Source organism: Gymnogyps californianus, chromosome 6 (assembly GCF_018139145.2).
Source record: "Gymnogyps californianus isolate 813 chromosome 6, ASM1813914v2, whole genome shotgun sequence".
NCBI classification, from domain to species: Eukaryota; Metazoa; Chordata; class Aves; order Accipitriformes; family Cathartidae; genus Gymnogyps; species Gymnogyps californianus.
The window spans coordinates 18,892,831-18,917,620 of record NC_059476.1 but is presented as its reverse complement, the minus strand read 5'-3'; the positions used below and the strand labels follow the sequence as shown (position 1 = coordinate 18,917,620).

At 37.4% G+C, this 24,790-nt stretch overlaps 1 protein-coding gene across 3 annotated transcripts in view; it reads right to left on the bottom strand.

The window, feature by feature from the left end:
* PDE6C (phosphodiesterase 6C) overlaps window positions 1-22,167 on the bottom strand; it is a 30,808-nt gene extending 8,641 nt beyond the window's left edge. For all 3 annotated transcript variants that reach the window (XM_050899221.1, XM_050899222.1, XM_050899223.1), the window contains exons 1-15: window positions 21,688-22,167; window positions 10,621-10,773; window positions 10,417-10,506; window positions 10,053-10,193; window positions 9,427-9,501; window positions 9,274-9,338; window positions 9,096-9,162; window positions 8,297-8,344; window positions 7,947-8,096; window positions 7,086-7,229; window positions 6,934-7,002; window positions 3,682-3,828; window positions 3,190-3,297; window positions 2,973-3,082; window positions 805-892 (exon numbers count right to left, since the gene is read on the bottom strand). In XM_050899221.1, the coding sequence (XP_050755178.1) occupies window positions 805-892; window positions 2,973-3,082; window positions 3,190-3,297; window positions 3,682-3,828; window positions 6,934-7,002; window positions 7,086-7,229; window positions 7,947-8,096; window positions 8,297-8,344; window positions 9,096-9,162; window positions 9,274-9,338; window positions 9,427-9,501; window positions 10,053-10,193; window positions 10,417-10,506; window positions 10,621-10,773; window positions 21,688-22,167 (1,935 nt within the window). The remainder of the gene's footprint in view (window positions 1-804; window positions 893-2,972; window positions 3,083-3,189; window positions 3,298-3,681; window positions 3,829-6,933; window positions 7,003-7,085; window positions 7,230-7,946; window positions 8,097-8,296; window positions 8,345-9,095; window positions 9,163-9,273; window positions 9,339-9,426; window positions 9,502-10,052; window positions 10,194-10,416; window positions 10,507-10,620; window positions 10,774-21,687) is intronic.
* Between the last annotated feature and the right edge of the window lie 2,623 nt (window positions 22,168-24,790).

The window sequence follows — 24,790 nt, the reverse complement described above, 5'->3', positions numbered from 1 at the left end:
AGTGAGTCTATTTCTGGCGGAATTACTGATTTTTCTCTAAAAGTGGACAATGCCTAAGAATTTGGCTTAGACTTCTGAATTTTAGCATGATTTCTTAATCTGGACCTAGAGGAATGAATGAGACAGAGTGAAATTTGGAACATCATAACTGTTGTGGTTTAACCCCAGTCGGCAGCCAAGCACCACGCAGCCGCTCCCTCACTCCCTGCCCCTGCCCTGCCCCGCTCCCAGTGGGGTGGGGAGGAGAATCGGGAAAGAAGGTAGAACTCATGGGTTGAGATAAGAACAGTTTAATAACTAAAGTAAACTATAATACTAACAATAATAATAATGAAATATAATAATAATAGTAATGAAAAGGAATATAACAAAAAGAGGGAAAAAAAAACCCAGTGATGCACAATGCAATTGCTCACCACCCGCTGACCAATGCCAGAGCCACGATCTGTGCCTCCCAGCCAACTCCCCCCTGTTTATATACTGGGCATGATGTTCCATGGTATGGAAATACCCCTTTGGCTAGTTCAGGTCAGCTGCCCCGGCTCTGCTCCCTCCCAGCTTCTTGCACACCTGCTTGCTGGCAGAGCATGGGAAACTGAAAAATCCCTGACTTAAGATAAGTGCTACTTAGCAACAACTAAAACATCAGCGTGTTATCAACATTATTCTCAGACTAAATCCAAAACCCAGCACTGTACCAGCTACTAAGAAGAGAGTTAACTCTGTCCCAGCCAAAACCAGGACAATAACTTAATTGGATCTTTTGTGTTGATCAGTGTGAGCAGAAGGTTCATGCAGACATACCTCATCTTGCAGTAGGGTTTTACTGTACTCTAGGTGATGCCTTTCTAAAATGGAAGAGCCATGAAGTTTTGCCAGCGGAGCAGCTGACCTGTTGAAAAAGAAGCAATTCTTTCTAGTATTTTGGAGGCAATATTTTTGATTCAGAATTCAGATTTTTAGGATTAAAATGCTTCTGATCTGCATGTTCAATAGTTTAATTGATCTATCTTAACCATTGGTATGATGCAGAACAAAAAAAAATACTTGCTTGCCTTCACTCTTGTGACTGAGTAATGATGGAAATTGGAGAGCACTGGGTGTTCAGTGCCCACTAAAGTCAAAGGCGTGGTTAGATGCCTCAAAACTCAAAAACTGTGTTTTTTAAAACATGCCTGTACTTTGTCTTGCACGTTCAGTTTTGCTGTTTGTTTAATCTGTGCACCTTCTGTATACCTTAAAAGTAGCCTTTATCCATCTTTTAGTATTTATTCTGTGGCACGGCTTTTGAACTCTTGTCTGTCTGTAATGACTGTGTGCCATGTCCCCTGTGATTCTAACTTACTGTAAGTTAAATCTAAAGTAACAGTATAATGGAGTTAAATTCCTCTAATGCCCTGGGGCTCCTCCCCTCCCCCAAAATCACCATTTTATGGACTGCGCAAGTCCTGACAGCTCAGATGTGTTCGGTCTTATCACAGAGCTCAAAGCATCCCTCTGGCATTGGGCTAAGCTTCAAGCAGAGGAAATTCTGCATCAGGCTATGGTAGTGGGAGGAAGGGAGAAGTGTTCTGTCTACGTAGGCTCCAGGTGGTTCTGTGTGTTTGGAAGTGTATTTTCCTCCTTTCTTCCCTCAGCTAATAACTCCATTCCTCAGATAACCCAAGGTGGATTGCTACATGCTACCTGTATTTTCTGACTTGTGATTAGGACTGTTGTGGTAAAGCCTGATAACTTTTATAAATAGCTTTACTGCGTATGACCTCGCGTAGAGGGCTTTCAGCTAGGGAAGACCACAGTAGGAAGATTTAAAACCCCCCTTAAACTTATTTGGATGAGAGGCAGTCCGCTGAATAAGAACCAGCATCTGTCATTCTCTCTCTCCTACGTCACCTGGAGAATCCCTGAGAATAATCAGAAAATCCCCTCGCGTCATTGCTCTAGCATGCAGGCTGAAACACCTCTCCTGGGAGGAGCGTATCCAGGGTCAGAGGAGGATGAATCATTCTGGAGATACAGTTGGTGGGAAACTGTACTCAGAAAATTATGGTTATAATCTTCTGGTACACGTGACATTCTGAGAAACCTGTGTTCTCCGGCTAGCACATAGAAACAAGCCCTTAACAGATCACGTAAAAGACTAAATGGTAGATTGTTCACTCTTCAGCAGAAGAGTGGGTCTTGCCATGATATGTAATGTTGTAACAAAAAGGTAAGTTTAAAACAAAATGAATTAATATTGTTTTATGACAAGCATCTACTAATTAATATCGTTTCATAACAAACAAGGGAAAAATCACAAAGAAATCCTTTAGAATATTTTCTCAGAACAAAAAGGAGCATGAATTGCAAAGCTTAACCTCATGATGTGTAACTCACTGGCATGTGGACCCAGTGGCAGAACACAAGCTCTTTAGCTCAGAAGCCTGTATAACATGAGGAGATTACATCTCAGGAAAGGACCTACATCAATCAGTAAACTGAGTGGGGGAGGGAACAACTGAGCTAGTCAAATTGGACGGTAGAAAACAGAGAAAAAGAATGCATCTTAAATCCTGTCTCCCTCTAAACTGGCCCTTGTCTATGCCACATCCTGAATCCCTCTACAGAAAAGTGCTTATGCCCTGTCTTGGAAAAAAGTAATCCAGTTAGGGATTTTAATGTACTTTTCTCATTTCTTTGTGGCCTCATGTGCATGAGGGTCTGCTACAATCCAAGCATTGCTAGAACTTAGTCTCTCTTAAAAATGAATTGCAGCTCCAGGAGATCCTTCTAAGATTCTGCTTTTGCATTTTGTCTTTGTGTTTCAGCTGTCACGACAAATGCTCTGAGGCAGAAATCTTCTGTAGGATTGATGTTTATTCATGTCAGATGAATATGGAATATATACCTTATATTTTTGCAAGTTTTGACATGTTTTTTTCATTTGCCACTAAAAATACATTTCCATATATTTACGTATTTGTACTTACTTCATTTGATACAAGTTATTGGTCCCTCTGTGATCAATGTCATGGCAGAAAGCAGCAGCAACCATGGCAAAGGCTTCTAGATCAGTATAGTATTTCTTTATTTTGCCTGTCTGTAGAAGAAAACAGACAATTCTGAGTGTGTACCTTCCTGAATTTTCCGGTTGGAATTGAAAGGAAAACTAAATAATGAATGTAAGGTTAATATTAGCAACGTTACCATCAGCAGAGTAAACATTGTTTGTCCCACATTGAATCCATGTCGCCAGTTATGGTAAGTGATATCTCGATAACCCTTCCTGACTGTGTACATCCATCTTGTAAGGACCTATTATGAACAAAAGTGATTAAGACTGTGCTGTTAGTTGAAACAAAATGATGGAATTCTTATAAAATTACTGGAATATACTATGAAATTACTGTAATAATGTGCAAGTTCTATGAAAAGAATTGCTTTTCATTGAATTAAACATGGAAACAGCAAATTGTTCTTATGTAAATGCATGTTGATTTAATTCCTTCCATAGCTCACACAATTTCAGGATTAGTTTTAAGTCTTTATGACAAATATGCAAATGTTTGATGAAGAATGGAAGATTGTTATCCATACCACTAATATTTTAGTATTGCCTACTTCTGTATTAAAGTACCTACAGTCAGCTATTTTTCTTCTATCTTAAAATAAATATAAACAAGACAAAATAAATCAGACCTCAGCTGGGACTTTGAACTTTTCAACAACATTTATCTCAAAGAACAGTCGTATTCCACAAGTTATCAGGCCATGCTCTGTAACGGGAAAGTCACTGAAGCGGAATTCATACAGTTCTAAATCTTTTGGATCAGGTAATTCTTCTTTCTGTTAGGAAAAGTCAAAAACACAAGGGTTTTTCTGGCAAGAACAAAGATGGAAAAACTTCTTTTCTGACTTAAGTGGAAACATTGCCTAAGGTCAGTGTGCTTACTACATCTTCAAAGGCCTCAAGTTTCAGTACAAACTAATGTGTATTAAGTTATGAAACACAGTTGTGATACTGCTGGCTTTCTTCTCAAAGAGGATAGGTAAAATTCTTGGCCAGACGGTGTTTCTTCCTACTCTGAATTCCAACACAATCAGTTGTGACCATCTCAACATTTCCTTAGTTCAGAAATCTCAGGCCTTGGAATTTTTCCTTCTGGTATAAAATCCTATGATTCTCCCACTTTTAGCCTGGTCTCAAGGCTGCAATTCATCTTTTTCACAACCAAAATTATTCTTGTTAAGTGTTGTTCTTCCCTTTTGGATCTTATGAATAGTGATGAATATAGTGACCAAAACCAACCTGTCTAGAACAAAATATTTTTTACTTTTACGGTAGAATAAAGTATAACAACAACATTTTTTTAATAACAGAAGGCTTGCTTGCATGCCTACCTACCCATAGCCTTGTTTTCTCTTGGAGAGCCTATAGGCAAGCAAAGATTCCTGTACATTTTTTAACGTCTGGAGTGTTGGTGGTTTGTTTCTGCTCCACAACCAACTCTCAAAATTAGTCTGTCTTACCTTGTCTCCTGTGACAGTCTCTCTTTATTTGTGGTAGCCTATATACACTTAATAGACAAACCTGTAAGGTTGATTTGGCACATGGAAAGTGGACTGGAAAATCCTACAAGATCAGATGTAAAAATTCACAGATCTTATTTGTGTTCTCATTTGTCTGCTTGCAGTAGATTCTTGACTGCTTGACTGCTCTTGAATGATCTCAGTATATGCATAAAGTAAGAATTGTTACAATGCTTCAATGTACAAAGCATATAGTATTCATGGTTATTATGGCTTACTTCAAATCCCTTAGAGTCATTTACTTTCTAGTGCTGTAGTTGGTGGTAATTCTGTCCTAGTAATTGCTTTTCTGTAGTTTACAACAGTCTATTCTGAACAATCCTGACCACTGATGAAAATGAGGGATCATTCCAGAAGTAGTGGACTATATAAGTGCATAATCTTTTCCTCATGTACTAAATTTCCACAGAAGCTGTCTGGATGCCATTCAGGGATTTTTCTCTCTGAAGGGCAGATACAGAGCTTAGGCCAGCTCTTCCTTGTACTGAAAAACCTCCATAAAACATATACTAAATTCTAAAATGCAGAGGATACGAAAGTTAAGAAGCCTAAGTTGCCTATTTTGTATACATTATATAGATTCACATTGAATAGCCTAACTGGTAATAGTGATATTAGTGAACTGTTCTGTAACACTTTTCATCTGTATATCCCAAAGCCTAGGGAAAGCAGTATTATATTTTAAAGAATGCACACCAATCCAAACAAGAATTAATTCAGGGAAGTCTGATGCAACGCAAAAAATAGATTATGTGATCACAATGACTCCCTTCCTCTATAGTAGTCTATAAATTATCTCCATTTTAAGGATAAGGAAAAAAGATGACTGAATGTATGCATCTATTTCAATAAATAAGGCTGAACATCCATGCAAAGGTATTTCCATCTCCCTGGGATTTTCCTTTATGTTTGCTCTGATCTGAGGTCAAGGACAAGGAAACGTGGAGCAGTGGTGTTTTAAGACCCATTACTTTGTGAATCATCAGATCTAGAAACACCTGCTTTATCCCATTAGCTATCTGGGATTCCAGGTCTTATAATAGGATAAAGCATTTGCATGCAACCTTGGCAGTGCAGAAGATATTAGACCTTTGAATTTGTGACTCCACAATGTTGAGAAAACTCATTTTAATTGCTTTTTGGAGATTTAAAAATTCATACCACTATTATGTTTTTACATTTGGAGCCTGTACTGTAATGATCACTTTTTGCTCTACCAGTAGAGAGATTTTATAATGTTTATCTATTAATTTTTGCAATTCTTCATGCAGCTAAATTAAATTTACTTTAAAAGGTATGTGAAGCTACACACGGTCTATTGATGTTTCTTGGTTTCACCACTTGTAAGCTGTGTGAGCATTTGTTTTGTGGGAGCCAGTAAAACCTTAACACCATTGCATTCCAGCATGCACATGTAGATAACTAAAAATAGTTTAATGAGATCTTTTCCCTGTGGCTATGTCTACATTAGCAAATGTGGTTTAATAGGAGGAAATATGTGAAGTGGTTGGTACTGGTAGTCAACAAGATTTGTGTGTATTTGACCTTTTTTCTTCAGCCTAGCTCTGTTTTGATCCATTAACAGCGGGAGTTCATTCCGTGTTTTCCTGGAGCACATCTTTGAGTTTTGTTTCAGATAAAGTAAGCCAGTGCATGTGCTTCAGGACTGCTCCACATGAAAAAACGAAGTGCACTAAGTGGGCACAAACAGGAGTTTTCCTCCAAAAAGGCACTCCCTTTCTAGATTGAAATACTAAGGCAGCCAGAGGACTGCACAATCTGGAAAAGAAAGTGACTCATTTTTGTTTTAGTAGTAGTAGAGTTTTAACTGATTAGGTCAAATCTATTTCATCACTGTGAAGTCACTGATCACTGTCTTTGGACTTCTCTGCCTAAGGAAATGCAGGAAAATTAATCGGAAAGTCAGTTAATTCCACTGGACACTCCTACATGTGTTCTCTTACTCAGAATGAAAGTGACCTTACATCAATGTCCTTCTTTTATTTTCAAGATTAAAAAAATTCAATTATAGACATAGCACTGTCCCCATGGATATTTACAGAAGTTAAACACTTTAAATGTTAATTCATATAAACGTTTCTATATAACTCTGACTATCCAAGCCTGTTGACACATATTTGGGACAGAATGTTTCCCTGTAGGTTAACAGTGGGATCTGTACATAGAAGAACCGAAGAGGATGAAGATGTATTATTAAATCAACTCCATCTAGCTTGTGGAACTGATAGCTAAAATCAATTGTATTAATCAGGATTTGGCTATACACAACTTTTTCTATAATGAGGACAGATTGCTATCTGATAGAAGCATGCCACCAGAATTTTCAGTTTAATGACTTACCAAAATCCTGATGAGATCCTTTTGATCACATTCTTCGACACTATTTACATTTAATTTCTCCTTGTATTTCTAAAAATGAAAACAAGTAAGAAATTCAGTTTTTGTGTAGCAAATTTCCTGCTTTAATTTTGTGACTGTGGACAGAAACTTACCAGTATAGATTCAACTTCAGAAGGGGTGGCCTTTGTCTGGTACATAAGCATTTCCTGAGCAATGTCTTTTCTGTTTTCAAGCTTGTTCATTTTGTCATAAGTGTCAGTATTTAAAACAGACCACCCCAGGAACTGTGTGAGAGTCTGGAACAAAGCCAAGCAAAGCTGAGATGACACCATGACAACAAAATTAAACTGACAATTTGAACTTCCTTTTCTTAAACTCCAGTTTCTGGTAGTGCCCTTTGAAAAGGCACTATGTGTTACACACATAGTTACACAATGTGTAACTACTTGTTAGTGGCCTTTATGTTCCATCAACAGGTTCTGTTAGCACCTCACAGCTTTTAATGACATTGTTTGTCTCAACCTAGTAATTAAGGGCCCATATTCCCATTTTGTATACAGGACTTTGAGGCTTATGAAGCTTAAGTTAGCTGAGTGGACTTGGATACACTGTGTAGCATCTTATGTTGCCCAAGTGCACATGATCATGAACACTCTGGGAACTCCCATGATCACAGGCACGATATCCATTGGCAAGCAGCACGCCATACCTGCTTACCTACTACTAATTAGGAGATGCTCAACATCACTAAAAAGTCAAATGATTAAAAATAAAATTATATCTGACTTTTGTTCATTATTGGAATGTAAATGATCTCTCATAAATTTTCAGGTTTATAAAGGGAAATAAAATTTCTGATTCTTAAGAAACTGTATAGTGAAGAAGACAGACATTTGGTTAGATGTTAATATAGCCTATCTGAAAATTTTTAGACATTTTAAAATTACTTTTTAGTATAATATTTTTATTAACATCATGTGGCTCCTTAAAGCCTCTAATCCTGTTAAGCTTACTTCAATGATCTGTTCATCATACTCGTCAAAAGGTTTTCCATCTTTCCTATTGTAAAATGTTGCAACTCCCACAATTTCTTCTTTTTTGTTGACAATAGGCAATGACAGGACATTTTTGATAACCCATCCGGTCTCATCCACTGGTCCTTTCTGTAGGAAAGTCAAGCAACAGGAAATGTTGTATATTTCTTTGAAAGTAGTAATACAGCTATTGATATAGGCAATGTACTAAGACCCGTGCCTCACAAACAAAGGAGAAATTTTTGTGTAATCAACTGTATAACTAATTGGTAGAAAGCATTAGCATATTTTTCTACAATATCTATAATTATTAACATTACTGGAGTTACCTGAAAAGTGAAATATTCATCAGCTGGTGCATTCATCATGTTACAAATCTGCAGCATAAAGAAAAGGAGACATTGTTTAAATGGAATATAATGTGCACCAAGACTTGGCCTGATATTTTAAAAAGGCATATTTATTTTCTAAGCTAACAACAGTGAGCACTCTAGCTAGCTACAGAAATTAAAACTGTTCCTATTAAATTAGATGTGGTTATTCTAACAGACATCATGCTGCAGTGCTTGTAGCAAAGTCCCTCATGTATGATGTCTCACAGTGCATAAGCGTAATGGTTAAGAAAATCACTTCCAGTTTAAAATGACATGGGGGTTTATAGAAAGAAATAACTGAGTACTAAGGGCTCTGTCCTTACTGCTATTAAAAATGCCATAGGATTACCAATAACTGTCATACATCACAACTTTGAATTATGTATATTGCCTACGCAAGAAGAGATAAGAAAAAAAGAAAATTTTGAAACTGTGTATGTGATGGTTTTCTTACTTTGACATTTTGTTGTGACACTTAGTTAGCACACCTGGCAAGCGACATCAAACGCACACATTATTCCTCCAACGTTACCAAAATCAGAGGGAAATTTTCCTGACGTTTTCGCCATTTGTGCTGAGGGCTTGTCTCAATCCAGACTACTGATTCACATGATTTCCCTGGGAACCAATGATACTGGAAGCAGCATGATATTTTTGCAGAGGTTTTTGGTCATGGGGAGGTTTGGGGGGTTTTTTGTTCAATCAGAACTGCATGAACTAAAACTTTTAGTTTTTATTTTTGCTATGAACTTACAAATCCATTTTCAGCAACATATGTTGGCAATCCACTGACAAGAGACCAGTGATCTGCTGGAGGTGACCTTTAGAGAGAGGATGAAATTAAATGATTTCTACAATGCAGACATGTTATTATTCTATCCCAGCAATATATCTGATTACCACACATTTGCAGGCTGCCAATGAATACTCACGGAATGACTTTGATTTCTTCTTTTCCATGTAAAATATAGTCAATGATCTTATAAAAGTTGACTTCCTAAATAAAAAGAGAAAAACATGTAGGTGACCTGTACAACTTCAATGTCAAAATTAAGATTCATAAAAAGAAAAATCCATATCCTCACTCGTCCATCAGGTGTCTTGGGGCCTTTGTAAGGCTCTGCCTCCCCCAGCCGGATTGGCCACTCATCATAGAACTCCTGAGAAAACGATACACAGGGTTTAGCAAAAGGAAAAAAAAAATCAGTTCTGTGTTCATAGATAACATGACATCTGTGGATAGCAATTTTATTTTTCCTTCTCCATAGCTGTACTATGGTCATATTTCAGACAACATTAAGAAAACATTGTTAAATATATTCCAGGCAAGAAATGTTTGCCAGTAAATTGCAGGCTAATCTGAAGCTTATCTCTGGATGGTTGTACAGCTCAATTGTTGTTTTAGAAGGCAGGTATTTATAAAGCGATAATCAGACCTGCACTTCTCTCTTCTACCCTTTCCCACATGGACTTATTCATATGAAAAATTATTTCAGAATGTGTCCTTTGCCATACTTATATTTTGCATGTAAGTTTTGTAATGTGGTTAGATTTTATATAAATTATCCCAAAGGGTTAGAAAGCATGGTAACTTTGTGTCTTGGAGAGACATGTACTAGAAATATGCAGAACAAATGAATTAGAAGGATGGATTTTATAACTTAAAGTTAGGAGTAGCACATTTCTATCAAGTAGGCAAAATGATTCTTACCTTCTCTTTAGTCATGTCCAGCAGAGCAACAGAGTATCTTTCACAATTCAAATATATTCGAATAGTATACAGTGCTTTGTGAAACTGCCGTTCTATATCTGTTAGCTCTTCAAATACTTTGTTGGCAGACCACAAAAGCATCTATTTACAACAAAAGAGAAAGATGGTAAATGTTTGCAACAGTAAGACAACATAAACATACGAATTCTAGGCATTCCAGAATAAAATAAGGTGCATTACTGTTATCAAATAGAAAATTAAATGGATGCTATCCTTACTTCAATAAGCTTGCAAGAATATAAAATAGTGGGAATAATAATGGTTTCACACAAAAACAAAGTATTATCATTAACAAATTCTATACCTGACTTCTTCGGGATTCAATATTGTAGAGATATGTCATATGATGATTTCTTAGGACCAAAGATATAAAATTGAGGTATTTTTTAAAGACCTAAAAATGACAAAGAGCAAAAATAAGACAAAAGTATCAAATCAAAAGGTAGATTCACTCAAACTACATGTTGAACTAACAACTGTACTGTTGTGTGACATCTGAGGTTATTACCTCTTCATCCTCTTTTGAGAACTCAGTGGCATCTAATTTGTTGAGTGCCATCACAACAGCAAGCACCTCTTTACCCTGCATAATTGGGGTTGCCAACATATTGATTGTTGTATAACCAGTTTTTTTGTCCAGAAAGTCAGAAAAATGGTTGTTCTGAAAGAAAAGAAAAGGAAAAAACCACAAATGAAACACATAACAATTAGTTACCATGCCAAGAGCAAATGATCATTTAATTTGATAGTTTATGTTTGCAGTGCTATAAGCACAGTTCACAGTGCAGTAGGTTTATACTCGCAAAAAACCATTATCATTATTTAACTCAGTCTTGCAGAGTTATATGTACAAGCTTAACTTCGGCATTGGTAATGAATATAGCTTCTGAAACCAAGTTCTGTGCAGGTTTTTATTAGAATGATGAGGAATTTGAGGAATTAAAAATATGGGAAAATCTAGAATAAAGGAGAGATTTGTGGCTGCCTGAGAGTCTAATACATGTGGCTTGCATGTAAGAGAATTACTTCATAGCTATGTTAATATTTACTATTAATTACTTCTGTAGATAAAATTCATGATACACTCCCATCACACAATGTTTAAAACTACCATCTGTCCTGAATGTATATGGCTAAAAATGCTTCTGGTGGAGAGGCATCCCCAGCAGGTATGCATCTGGCTGAGCAGTTTCTTACTCCTTCCTGTCTGACAGGTGCTGCTCCCATTCCTGCTGCTCCCAGGCCAACATGCTCTTCTGGTGAATGGGAGGGTGTAGGACCAGGGGGATCAGGACACAGAACTGCTTTTGTTGGGTGCGTGATCCTGTGGGAGTGAGACCACGTGACTAATGAATGAGCCACAACTAACTACCCCACCAATTTCATCCTTGAAACCGAATGCTGAGGAGGGTTTAGTAAAAGCTATTTTTTTCATTCTTTTATGTAAAAAATACTGGGAAGCTAGTTCATGTTTCATGGAAAACTGTTTCATTTCCTCACATCAAAGAAATTCTTGATGTTCTCTTTGAAATGCTTTAGTGTTCTCTTTAATTTAAAAAGGGGATTTTAAATTTGTCAGGGAAATCTGCTTGTCAAGGGTTGTTGTGTTTTGTGATGTTCTTACGATAATACGTGTAAATGAGTTGAGTTATGAGTTGGGGGATTGAAATCTGTCAATACGTGCATACTGAGAAGTGACATGGTTCTACTAAGCAGCTAAAATAGCCAGACTCTGTCTTCACTGTGCCTTTTCCATCCCCTTGCATCTGCCCCTGCTAACAAGTCAGTGCTCAAACTTATTCCTCAGAGAGATGAGCACTCAAGTCCTGGTCTACAGTCAATGGCAGATTCTCCCTGAATTTCCTTTAACAGGTCTGCTTCTGATTTCTCAGGGTGATGAGCAGTTGGTGCTAAATGAGAATGCCAAGAAGTGGAAAGTGGCCTGGTAACCAGGGAAGGTCAGACTACATTATAACACCGTGGATAGGAATGGCATCTGGCCAGAGAGAGGCCAAAGGAGTCCTGTTTTAAGGACTCCACCTGAAACCAAGATTCACAAACCTTACCAATCCCCTGCTGTTAGCAAATATTTGTGAACCCACTTATAAAGTGACTGACTTGTTACTGCATACCTACCCACAGAGCTGATACATATTACTGCTATTAATTACTGCCTTAGCTTAGGCAGCCAAGATCTGTGTGGTGGATCTCAAGGTGTCTTTCTTGCTGATGGGCTGGAGAATGTTGCAGGATGCTGCATAGTGGAATTCTGCTTTCATAAATTATACACAAAGCTACTTAAACAAACAAACAAAAAAACAAACAAACAAACATTTTCTAGGTTGTAAAATCAAGGATGAAAAGGCTAGGAAATGCCAGAACTAAAATTGTTGGTCTACTATTTGGATCTTTCCTCTTAATTTCTTTTTTCCCCTCTTCTCTCTAGCAATTGTTTCTGGTATATATTGAATTTATAGCCTATACAACCCTGAGAAGGTAGACTGAATTTTATTATGTGTTCAAAATGTTAGGGGTTTTTTTTCCTTCAGTTCTTCATAGTCTTTAGACAGCCCATCTTTTACATTTGCATTTTAGATTTCCTTCTAGGACTGCATTTCTGTGGAAGGAATTAAACGTGTGGAAGTAACTCTGAAATGTCTTTTCTATATTTACTGACTGGGCTCTCTTACACAGAATTGATTCTTTTAAGGACAGCCTGTGTCATCCCCATAAATCACATTGAGAAGAATAAAAGTGACCAATATGTTTTCTCTGTAGTTCAATGTATCAGGCTGTATTTGGGTCCCTGGAAGGTGTAGCCAGTTCCAAATATATCATCCAGGTGAAGAGGGGATGTTTTCTCTAGTTCTGTCAAACTTTCCTTGAGTTGTTTTCTGTTTTTCTCGGAGAAAGGTATAGGGGTATCTCCCTTAACAGACATCCAGGGAAAATGCCAGTCTCTCTTCTATATAAGAATCAAATACTGTCCTGCAGTCTGCTGAACAAGTATGTTATTACATGGAAATATTTAATTTTCTCTGAAATCTATTACCTACTGACACAACCATTCTGGTTTTGAGTGTGGTTTTGGGCTTCAGTAACAATTTCTGAATCTCTGACTGCTTTAGCCATTCAAAATAAAGTAAATTAGATAGATAATTTGACCCTGTTTTGTAGTCCCTCCGCCTCACCAAGAGCATCTAGCATGATGGCGAGGCCCAAGTTCCTGGTTTTAGAGTGCTGTATGCTGCTATGATGGGATAAATAAAAATTTCAGACACTCCTGGATTTCTGAATACTTAAAAGGGACCTGTATACATGAAGTGAGCTGAATCAGCAGGACACAGCTGCTGAGTCTTAATTTGTTTAATAACTCCAGACTGAAGGTACAAGCAGTGGTGTTCAGAAGAAGCACTTTGGTCATACAATTTTTGCAGACGATAGGAAAATCTTAATGCAAGTCTGTGTTAATAAACAAAAAGTTCAGTAACCATAAGCCATCCTGAGTTGTGCCTAGAGAGTGCGATGCAGAAAGATATAAATACCTCATAACACATTGGCAGCATTCCCACAGCATATACAAAGACTCCTATGGCATATGATTTGTATATACAAGCAAAAATCTGTGCTTAGATTTAGGCTTTTCATTATTGAATATTTTGCACATAATTGCTAGGAGTTTTGAAGCCTTTATTTCCAATCAAGGTTTTAAAATATTTTCTCTTGAGAACATAAGCTCCTTTTGTTTTCAAAGAAAATCACTTTTCACAATGTCTGAAAAATCATGTTCATAGACAAATCAGCCAGAAACGTGCTCTGCAATACCAGAGCCAGAAGAGCATCTTGGTGCTCCCATGAATATATGAATGTGGACACTTAGTTTATTTGAGCCTGATCTTATGAATGCAACCATCTTTTAGGGCAATGTTGTGCACTTTCAGCTCTCAGTTAAATCATAAAATAGCCTTTTAAAAAAAATGAGGGAAAGGCTATCTGTTGATAACTCCCTAACTGTAGTACATTTGCAAGCATTTTCTACTAGCTCCATTTAAAGCTAAGATACCTAACTTGTACAATTACCGTTTACTGTACAATGATCAGTATATATCATATACTATATTATGGTTCTGTAGATATATCCTAAGATGTGCAACATGTCCTGGATTTGCACTAGGCTAGCACCAGCATACAGGAGTGGAAAATCAGGACGCCTCTTTGTGTTCACCTTTCTGTTATAGGTGATAGAAGGTAACTGGAGAGGGGTTTGGCAGGCTACTATGGATCTAGCCTATACGTGTGAAATTAGTAGTTAATTCGTATTTCTTGATTCTCTAAAGCATGACACTAGTTTTATCTCACTGTAACTTACCAACACTACTACACATTATTATAAACCTCTTACCAATGGAATATCAATAAAATGTTCTATGTTTAGATCATTTGGCCTCAACTTACTTTTCAATTCCTTTAAGTTTTATGAGCCTAATTTTCATCTCATAGCTACCAGTGGAATTTACTAAATCAGAAGTCACTGTTGTGGAAACAGTGTGATTACACCTCTGTGAAAGGGGAAAATAAGGCCATTCTTTCTAAAAATAATTTTTATTTTCCTCATATGGCAGTTACAAATAAACTTGCTTACTGAGACTATACCATATCTGATTCTGAATTGTAGCTACACAGCTGTAAGTTCATGTCTGTAATAAGGTAAAATAAATATAAATGAGAAAAACTCACTCTCCTGGGAACCACACGCATTTCGAGAAGAAAGTTATTTTTAAAAGACTACATAAGCAGATAATACTTTATGATTATGTAGTTTGTTTTTTTAAAAAATCAGTTATTTTATTGTTTCTGAGAAGTTCTTATTGATGGACTGCCCAGAAGAAGGAACCATCTTGTGTCTCTCTTATTTCACGGCTCTCCCTGCAGATCTCAGTTCCTTTCTTGGGAGTGATATATTCTTCTGTGTTTCCTTTTACCAGTCTTTAAAGACCTTATTTCTTTCATGATGAATTCACCTTCATTGGCTGGTTTTAGATATCCCACAATTCTTTAAGTAAACTATGAAAAAGAGCTCTGCAAAAATTTCTAACCTTTCACGGGCTTTATTTTATGCCAAGCTTAAAAAACAATGAAGACCATCATTCTAATGTTCATTGAACATCCTACAGTATTTAATAAAGGAAGTACGTGTCCCAATTCATAATGTTATCTTAGAATTTGCTACACTGTGCTCCAGAACACCGAACTAAGCCTTGAGCATTTCTGATGGGATTAACGACAAAATGCAGCCTGAGGCAAGTGAGTTAGACACTATTGGAAACTCCAGGTCAAAGTCTGCAGTGTAAATTATTTGTTGAGTGTAAATTTGATCAGAAAATGCAAAAACTATTGTAAGGAACGAAATAGCGTAACCCTGGTTGATTTGGTTTCCATTGCACATGCAAAAGTATGTAATTTATACAAATGCAGGAAAGACAGACAAATGGAGAAATGTGAAAAGCAACTCAAAACGAAAGTATAAGGGAATAAGGATCCCTCTTCCCTGTTCGGCTAGTCAGGGTGAAGATTCACTGCTGTGGTTGATTTGAGGTAATAGGAACAGCAGCTTGAAGTTGTTAGTACCAAGGCTTCTCACATCTCCAGTATACTTGCTTATTCCCAGTTGCTTTTAATTTGGCACACCATCAGCATCTTCATTACACATGTGGTTTGAAATGTTAGGAAATGAGACTTTCCCATAAACCTTTGCTTCCTTGACTGGGGGCCTTGCTAGCAAGCAGCATGATGTCATTTTGTTCATGTCCCACAGATAACATTTACACCTTGGTTTTCATATCTTCATCACCATTGCTCCCATTCAAAAAACTCTTCCTGTTCCTTCCTTCTTGTGTCAACTCCAAGTGATCTGTCAGTATCTGCTGTGCAGCCTACCTCTCCATTTTGTGTTTGGCGAAGCGCCTCAAATATCACAGTTAAGGAGGAGTGATAAGACTTAATCCTGCAGCTGAGGTAGTAGTGCCAAGAGAGCAGATGCCTATTTTCCTCCACCTCTTTCCTCTTACAAAGCATAGAGGAAGAATGGCTTTCTGGGACCCCTTGCAGTTATGACTACTTTGCTCATGCTGGGCTGGAGGTTCTGGGTTGGATAGATGAGCTTAGACTGGTCAAAATACATCATCCTTTGGATGTGTGATGACCAGGAGTGGGTCTAGAGGACTACTGGAACAGGAGCCACAGGAACGTCTGACATCAGGAGCTGGTGTCACACTCTCATCATTATCACACGTTTCTTTGCACCATCTTTACATGTTTCTGTTTTTCTTTCTGGTAGCCCTGCAGTATTTTCTCCTCTTCCTGATATTTTGTTCTCCCACTGATTGTCTTGCATTGGCTCAGATTTCACAAACAAAATTTTTACCACTGAGTAGGTGATATTGGTGTGCTATATTGCTTCATCTCTTATTTGTGCTTATCCTAATTTCAACTCACAAATGTTTTTGTTTCATAATGATATAATTGAGTATGAATGGAAAATAAAAAGCACCTACCATCAGCTACGAAAATGTCATTGGTCTGATTCAAAACCAATTAGCTAAATGAGTTGGTCATTCATTAGGCCACACTCAAAAAATCATGTGTTGTCAGGGATGTAAAACAACTGCATTTTGACATGTAACTTACTAGCAGTACAGAACAAACTGACTTTGGTATCTTCAAGATCACTAGAGTTCTGAAACTGAATCAACTAGAAATTAATACATATTTAACAGCATTTGGGGGTTGAACTTTTCAGTCATGTCACTGAAATGTCTGCTTGTTATTTGCCGTATGCAGTGGCTATTTTGCAACTTTTTGAAATTGAATTTGTATTATATTGCTTTAAGTATTTTTTTCACATGAAACAAGAAAATTAGGCTAAAAGGGAGCTTTTCATTTTAATTTTTAATTTCATTTTTTCTTCAGTTTTGGGGGCTTTCCTCTTTTAACACAAATTAATTCAAGGAAATAAATAAAGGTTTGGGTTTTTCTTCTGGAAGGCATGATTAATAGAAATTTGTTCCTGTGTTAAAATATTTTCTTGTAAGTTGAATGAATCTTTGTCTTTATAACAGATTGGAACACGTTTCCATTTTTCCAGTAAATATTTACTGTATTGAGTGTGAGTTTATAACAATCTGGTTTTTATTATGAAGATGATAAGATAAAATGGAGGAGCAGACATTAACATTTACAATGCAAGTTCTTCCCAGGTAAAAGGCTACCTCTCCATTTTTTCCCCATTTTTAGTTTGTCTTGGGATTGTTTCTTTCAATTCTCATTACTTTCCAGACATTCAGGAATGCAGTACTTCTGTAGCATTGTATATCTTTGCTCTCATTTTTTCTCATCTTAACAACTCTGAGTTTGTTTCTCAAGAACTTCCCTCTAAAATTATTTTGACAATCTTCCTCTGTCCTTTGAAGTGTTTTTTAACATACTCTGCCTTGTCAATATGTTGGATATTTGGGTTTCTTCTCCAAGATCATATTGTGAGGGGACTAGCAGAACATGAGTTAAGAACTGAGACATCTTACTAGCAAGTGACTGCCCTGCTACCAGCTCCACCACAAAGTGACTCCATTCTTTCCATTTTCAGGGCAACCAGTTGTGTCACTGACCATCTTTCTCTCTCCTGTGCTTTCCCACTGCTTCGTATTTTTGACATGGATGTGCCTGATTCCAGCAATGTCTTCTTGCCCTAGGAGGGAGTCTAAGACTACTGCCTGGTCGCAGGACCACTGCTGTGTGTTACCAGAGCAACTGTTTACACACAGCAGCTGGACGACTGTTCGGTGTCCAGGTCTCCTCACTGCCACATGGGAGTTTGAACCACTGAGCTGCAAAACCATGCTTCCCTTTGCTCTTTTTTCTCCCCTCTTCAAATAATCTTTAATTTATTTTACAATTTGGTGTAGATTCAAGAAAAGGGATGGAGTGTCTCTTCTTCCTCGTTCCAGGCTCAGACAGCCTGGAGTCTGGGGACCGGCACATTCCCGTGAATCTGAAACTCCTGTCACTTCAGACAGGCCTGGAATTAAAGTCTCTCCCACCTTTGCATTAAAGAGAAGTAGTGCTCCCACAAAAAAAAGACTCATGCAAACTGAAGCTGGATCATTTTACAAAGGGATGATACTTGAAGATGTATTTAAGTTGTTTTGTATCATAGGTTTCCAGTAGTTAAATTAGGTGCCACAACGATCACTGCTCTGGCTGCTTAATCTGGGTTGGAAGCACCAGAATCTCTCCACAGTCTGTTGTTTCTTCACTTCACTGGGGGTTGTGGATTCCAGTGCAGGACCTCTAAAAATGAGGGCTTGTTATTTCAGCATCAGAACATTTCAGTCCCTTTATGGATGTAATCCAAAAGCTTCTTTTGAAGCATTTTTTCACCATTTATATAATTTTATACTCTACTATAACCAGGAATATTATTTCTTGAGTTTCCAATCCTCAGTTAAATCTTTGTCTTCAAATATCTCTGAGTTAAAAGGAGTAATGCAGTAATTTAAATACATGATGGATTAAAGCAAATATATATAGTCTTTATTATTGGTTCTTGCAGGCTGAGAATGTGAGATTTTGATTCCCCAGAAGACATGCTCCTTGTTTAACTATTTCTTAGTTCTTAGTTTTATTTGGAAATAATGCCTTAGCAAAAGATGTAAGGTAATTGTACCCTTCTTTATCATATTGTCTGTATTATCAGTTAATATTTAAAGAATGCTCATGGACATATCAAATTTTATGCAGTCTATTATTTTATTTTGGAATATTTGAGTCACATGCTCTGCCAGACCCTGGGAATAACATGAGGCAAATTATTAGGGTAGTGGTCCTGCTTGGCCTCCTGTTTCTCACTGCTATTAAATCCTGGATTAAACACTATCAGGTCTCACAGTCAACAGGTTCGTAATCTTGTGGGGGGAGGCTGTTCTGGCTACTAAGTTAATTACGGAAGGTCTGTATCTTTTCTTCTGCTTTTCTTTTCTGAAGCATTAGTCAGGATGAGGAGCTTCCTCACGTTTATTGGTACCTTTCCAGGTTGAAGAAGGAGATAATCCCTAAAGAACTGGCTACCAGGCACTAAAAGTGGAGTCTTATGTTTTTTCAGTGATGTATTGGCTGTTGTGATCTTTCATTACATTCACTCTTCTTATAAAGGGATGGTGACTGAAGCATGAAAATGTCTCACTGTGGGTTTGTCAATGTTGTCATGTACTTAAGACTTAAAAAACACTATGCTGTTTGGATATGGATTGTTTCAACAATAGAAAGTGGTTAGACATGACATCTTTAAAGTACTGTAGTCATCTAGAATTATTCATTGTGCATTTGTTATTCTGACAAGGCAGTAGGGGCAAAATTCCTCTCTGGCTTAACTCTGCTTGTCATTTTTTGCTCAGGATTTGGGTAGCAGACAATCTAGTTTGACTGAAGTGCATACAAAGTGGTCTGAAGAATAATTATCCTTTCAAAAATGTGATAAAGTCTTCAGTGGCTGCCTATTTCTGCTGCCATGGGCTAATTATATTCCTCAAATATTACTGACTAAAGCTGCAGTTCTGGGTTCCTTATGGAGATAAAGATTCTGGTGACATTAGTGGGAGCTTTGCCTGTATGAGGAGTGTAGATTTGGACACTTCACTTCGTGTACAAATAGAATGGCAATGGTGACAATTTTGAGACCTTTGGGGTTGTTTTTAAATAACAAATCTTGGTCCCAGAGAAGTCTCTGGAAGTTTTGCAATTAACTTATAAAATGTCAATGTTTTAATGACATTTAGTTACCAAGTGTGGATTAATGGCACCATGGTTTAACTGCATTTTTAAGTGTGGGCCTAATGGCATAGACCTCAGTAATCCTAAGAGAGTAAATGGATGCCTAAGTAAAGATTACCTAAGAATGATTGAATAATAGCTGGACAGATATTCAGCCAACATGAATTAATTTATGAGTGCAAAACACATACCTAGCAGGATTAGATGGACAGAAAGGTTCTCTTACTTAAGCATATTTAAATTACATTTGTCACGAAATTTTGAACAAATCCTATTGCAAACGCAGAAATATTTGGGCAGCCCTGCTCTGGGCACCTCTCACATAGTGATATTAAGGAGCAGTGCAGTGTCTGATAGAAGGCACATCTTGATCCTCCTGATCTTTTCTCATGTAATCAGCCTTATGAATTTAGAAGGATTATCCTCCAATCTCCCCATGTGGTGGTAACAGGCAGTAAGTCAGATGCTTCTTGTCAGAACATCAGCCATTGAAGAAAGCATCTTAGTAGTCAGTTAAAAACCAATTGGTTTGTTTTCTCAAATCAGTCATTCTTCTGTTTGCTCCCGTGATTCCTACTTACATCTGAGATAGTTTACTATATATTGGAATGTTCTTTTCCCATATATATACATTTTCATTTGTTTCTGAGCTTTAAAAGTAGTCCTTTATTTCTTTATGTCTGCCAACTTTTAACATGATAAAATACATTACTTTTTGTTTACCTCCTGGAAAGCATAGATAATTGCAGTGTATAAAGATGTTTATTATTTACATTGAGCTTAGGACACTGAGGTGGTTTCCATCTCTAAAATGCCCTGGAATTTTAAATTGACTGTATAGGAAATACTGAGAAGCCAGACTGTCATCTTGTGTAATTATCTTAGCACCATTTGATTATGTTGAGTTTTCCACATAAGACTAAAAGGAGATGAAGATGTCACCATTTGATAATATAAGGTTAGCTATTTTTAAAGAAATCTACAACAATCAAAGCACATTTATGTTTCCCCGTGTGTCTCAGAGCAGTTTCTAAAGCAGTTCTCATTCATGCACGTTGTTTAATTTCGGCTAGGTCACTCATCATTTTAATTAACATTTGTAATAACCCTTATCAGCACCATAACTAAAGAAGGTGATTCTGTGCAAATTCAACAGGAACTTTGAAAATGTCAGAGCAGCTCTAACTCATTAATCTTCTTCTATAGATGGTTCTGAACAAAAGCCCTGGATCTGGACATTATTAAAATTTGGAGCCATTTTAAATTCAAAGACAGACTTGAAGCTGAACATACATGTTGACATCATCTTCATCTGGCTTTATTCACCTACTTATAAGGAACCATCCCTATTACAAAAGCTGCAAATGAATTGTATTCAGAGGTGCATGTATGGCAGCACGGAATGATAAGGGAGACCACTTGCAAGCCCATACTGGAAAACAGAATAGGAGCCTGCCTTGTTCAACAGAAACACAAGTACTTATTGGTCTCTATTAATCTAATATTCTTCTCCCTTATTACAGTAAATTACATTACAACTGTTGTGCAAAGATACTGGAAATACCTCACTAGGCTACATGATGTGGTTCTACTGGATTTTAAGCAAGCTCTGCTGCTGCTTTTCTCATGCTTTTAGTCTGGATTTCTGTCTGTGGGATGTTTTTGAAGAATGACTCTGTATCACAAGCCCTGTGCAGGAAGCTGAGTAAGTAAATGCACAGAAACCCATTCCCCAAGAGAAGTCACTTACCTTTTTCACATCAGGTATATTAAAAAACTTCTTGGTATGAGCAACCCATCCCGCTATCCCGATGTCCAGAGGAAAAACAGTCTCATTGTCTGGTTTCACCAAATTCTCCTCAAAGCTGGAAGTTGGGGTGACATTGAGAAGCCTGGTCGCTACCTCTGGAGTACCATTTCGGGAACGACAAACAAACAGACTACACCGATCAGCTGCCAGCAGCTGTGCCAGCCTCTGCAGGGCCTTGTGCACTGTCTTTTCCATAGTGCCTCCTTCATCCTGGATTTCTGTTAGCAGCTCAAAAAGTATGTTACATTCCTCCAGACGGGACATGTCTTTGAAGCTGACTCCTTCCTTCACATCTCCAGGGCTCACTTTAAAGATACTTCCCAGCACTTCTGCCCTCATTTTTCGGTCAAAATACTCCTTGGCAAACTGGGGGTTGTTCTCCAAGTATTTTTCAACGGCATCTTTATTTACCTCACCCATTTTTGCTGGATTGTTCTTAGGATTTCTTTTAGAACTGCATCACCGTCAAGGCAGGAGTGGTAGCAAGAAGTCCTAACTTGATACTAGCAAGAAAACAGTACTTTGTACATATTGTATAGCTCACAGGCATAGTACATTTGCCTTCCCCTGTGGCTTCCAAGCCTTCTGAAACTCTTGAGATATGACAGAAGGCACTGGCTTAGCATCTTCTTAGTGCGAGATCTTGGAGACTGCTAATTAAAGAGATGTCAGGACACTAAACCCCTGAGCATTCTTAGCTCATAAATCCTAAGGGAATCATTTTAGCATTTTAAACTAACCAATTAACTCTTAGACCTTATAAAATTGTCTGATGTGTAGATATGTATATCTGCATGTTATCTATCTCCTTCATTCACAGTATATATATTGTACTATACACACAAAAGTTTCCATTGAAACTTAATATGAGGAATTCCACTTAGATACTTAGCCCACTTTATACACGTGCACAGATGTACACACGTGTATTTGTGAGAGGTACTTAAGGGGAGGAAAACAATGGTACAGAGAAAATTTTAAAATTGCAAAATTTAGTTTTTCTTGAAATAGTCAGGAGGTTATCGAAACTGGATTACTAAAAGTAAATAATTATGAAGCTATACATGCATAAAATGAGTGAAATCCTGAAGACCTTACAAAAGTCTGAGCTTGCTCAAGTGATTTACCCAGGTGAAGATGGAGTAGAAGAATTAGAATTTGACTCAGCACAGCCAGATATGACTTATATATAATTTTTTTTCAAAAATAGATAGCCTAAAGGAAAGAGTAATACCAGAAAACAGCTTGAATTCAAATTGAGTTCAGGAGCCAGTAAAATTTTTACTATATAAGCATAAATCACCAGACAGGGTCCTGCAAGTAATGTAGTTTCTTCTATGCCTTCTTCAGAAAAAGTGGGAGATCTCTGCTCTCTTAAATAGCAGAAAAATGGTAATAACTGACAGATAGTGGGCAAAGAGGGAATCTTGATTCTGGTTGTAGCTTTACAACATGTTTGAAGTTTCCTACCATCGGAAGTTCAGCATTACTCACATGAATGGAAAAGGAATGATGAAAGCTGTGTTGAATTTTAGGAGAAAACACCCCTACGTGAGTGAGAAGGCTGAGTTTAAGTAAGTTGAGTGCCAACTATGACAGCAAATGATCTGTGTTCATTGAAACAGATCTGAATTTCAGCACAGTAGGAAGGCTGCAATACAATTAATCTTATTTCTGTTTGTGGCATCCACATTGATCAGAAGCAGAAAGAGATTCTTGGTATAAGAAAACTAGACCATATACCCTTTGGCAATTCTTAATTTGAAAAAAGTAATTGTCAAAGTACAACTTTGTCTGTCTGCCAGAGGCCACAGTTGTCAACATCCATTTTTATCAACAGATCTAAAAGAATCAACATGGGCAACTGACACTGATCCTCTCGCGCACAAAGAACAGGTCAGTGATTGGTGTGTAATGGCAGGTAACTCAGTACATTAGTCTTCCCTCTGAAACGCTGTGTAAGACACTAAGTTTTGCCAGACTGCAGTTGCCATAAAGATTTAAAAATGCATATGAAAATCAGCACAGTATGGACACATTCTGGCCTGATTCCTTTTCTCTGGCTGGGTTACTTACCCCTAGCAGCCTGGGGGACAGCATAGGACCCTCACTGGTGGGTGTGTGAGGTTGCAGCATCTTCTCTACAGGTGTGAACTGGTGATACTAACTTTGTGGCAGGACAGCAAGATGTTCTCACCACTGTACGCATGTATGGTTCACAAGAAAACAGAAGAAATGCACATATATCTTAGTCTTTCAATAGTTTCACAATTTGATCAATACATATAAAAGCAATAGAGACTTCAAAAGAATTTTGTATGTATGTACACATAGAGTTAAATTATTTCTCTTCATCTGTCATCTTCCTAATTTCTAGCTCAGTATTTTTCATGCTGCTCTTTAAAAAAGAGGATGTTGAAGAGCTCCAACGAAATTGTGTGAAGGAATAGTAACATTTTTTGGCATTACTTGTTCAGTCATATTTTCTTACTGACTTTGGAACATTCTAGATATAGTAGTTTCTTTGAAGTAAGAAGGGTCTATAGGGGATCTGTCTCATGCCCAGCTAAAACATTCTAGAGAATTATCTTCTATATAAGATTTACACATTCATCTTTATCACATGTGAGAAACCAGTTTTACAAACATTAGTTGTTCTTTGTACTGTGATTACATTAATTCTATGAAATAGAGCAGCCTGTCACTCTCTGGAGGGAGAGTAAGTGAAGATAGGCAACCTGACCGACGTTTACACTGTTTTCTTTGGGGGCAGGGGGGTTGGTGGGTTAACATTTTTGTAAGCTAACAATTTTGGTGTTGTATGTGCCCGTTTTTTTCAATATGCAAGATCACCTAAAATGCTTATCATGGTTCCACCAAATCTCCTCATGCCCAGCTGTTTTTACAAATGATAAATTACACTATTTGTACTTTGAGATAATAAATAAAGGTCATATTTTAATTAGGCACTACTGTAAGGTGATAAATCTTTCTTTGTAACAAAATATTTCAGATGTAGCTGGGTTGTCCTATAGTAATTCTT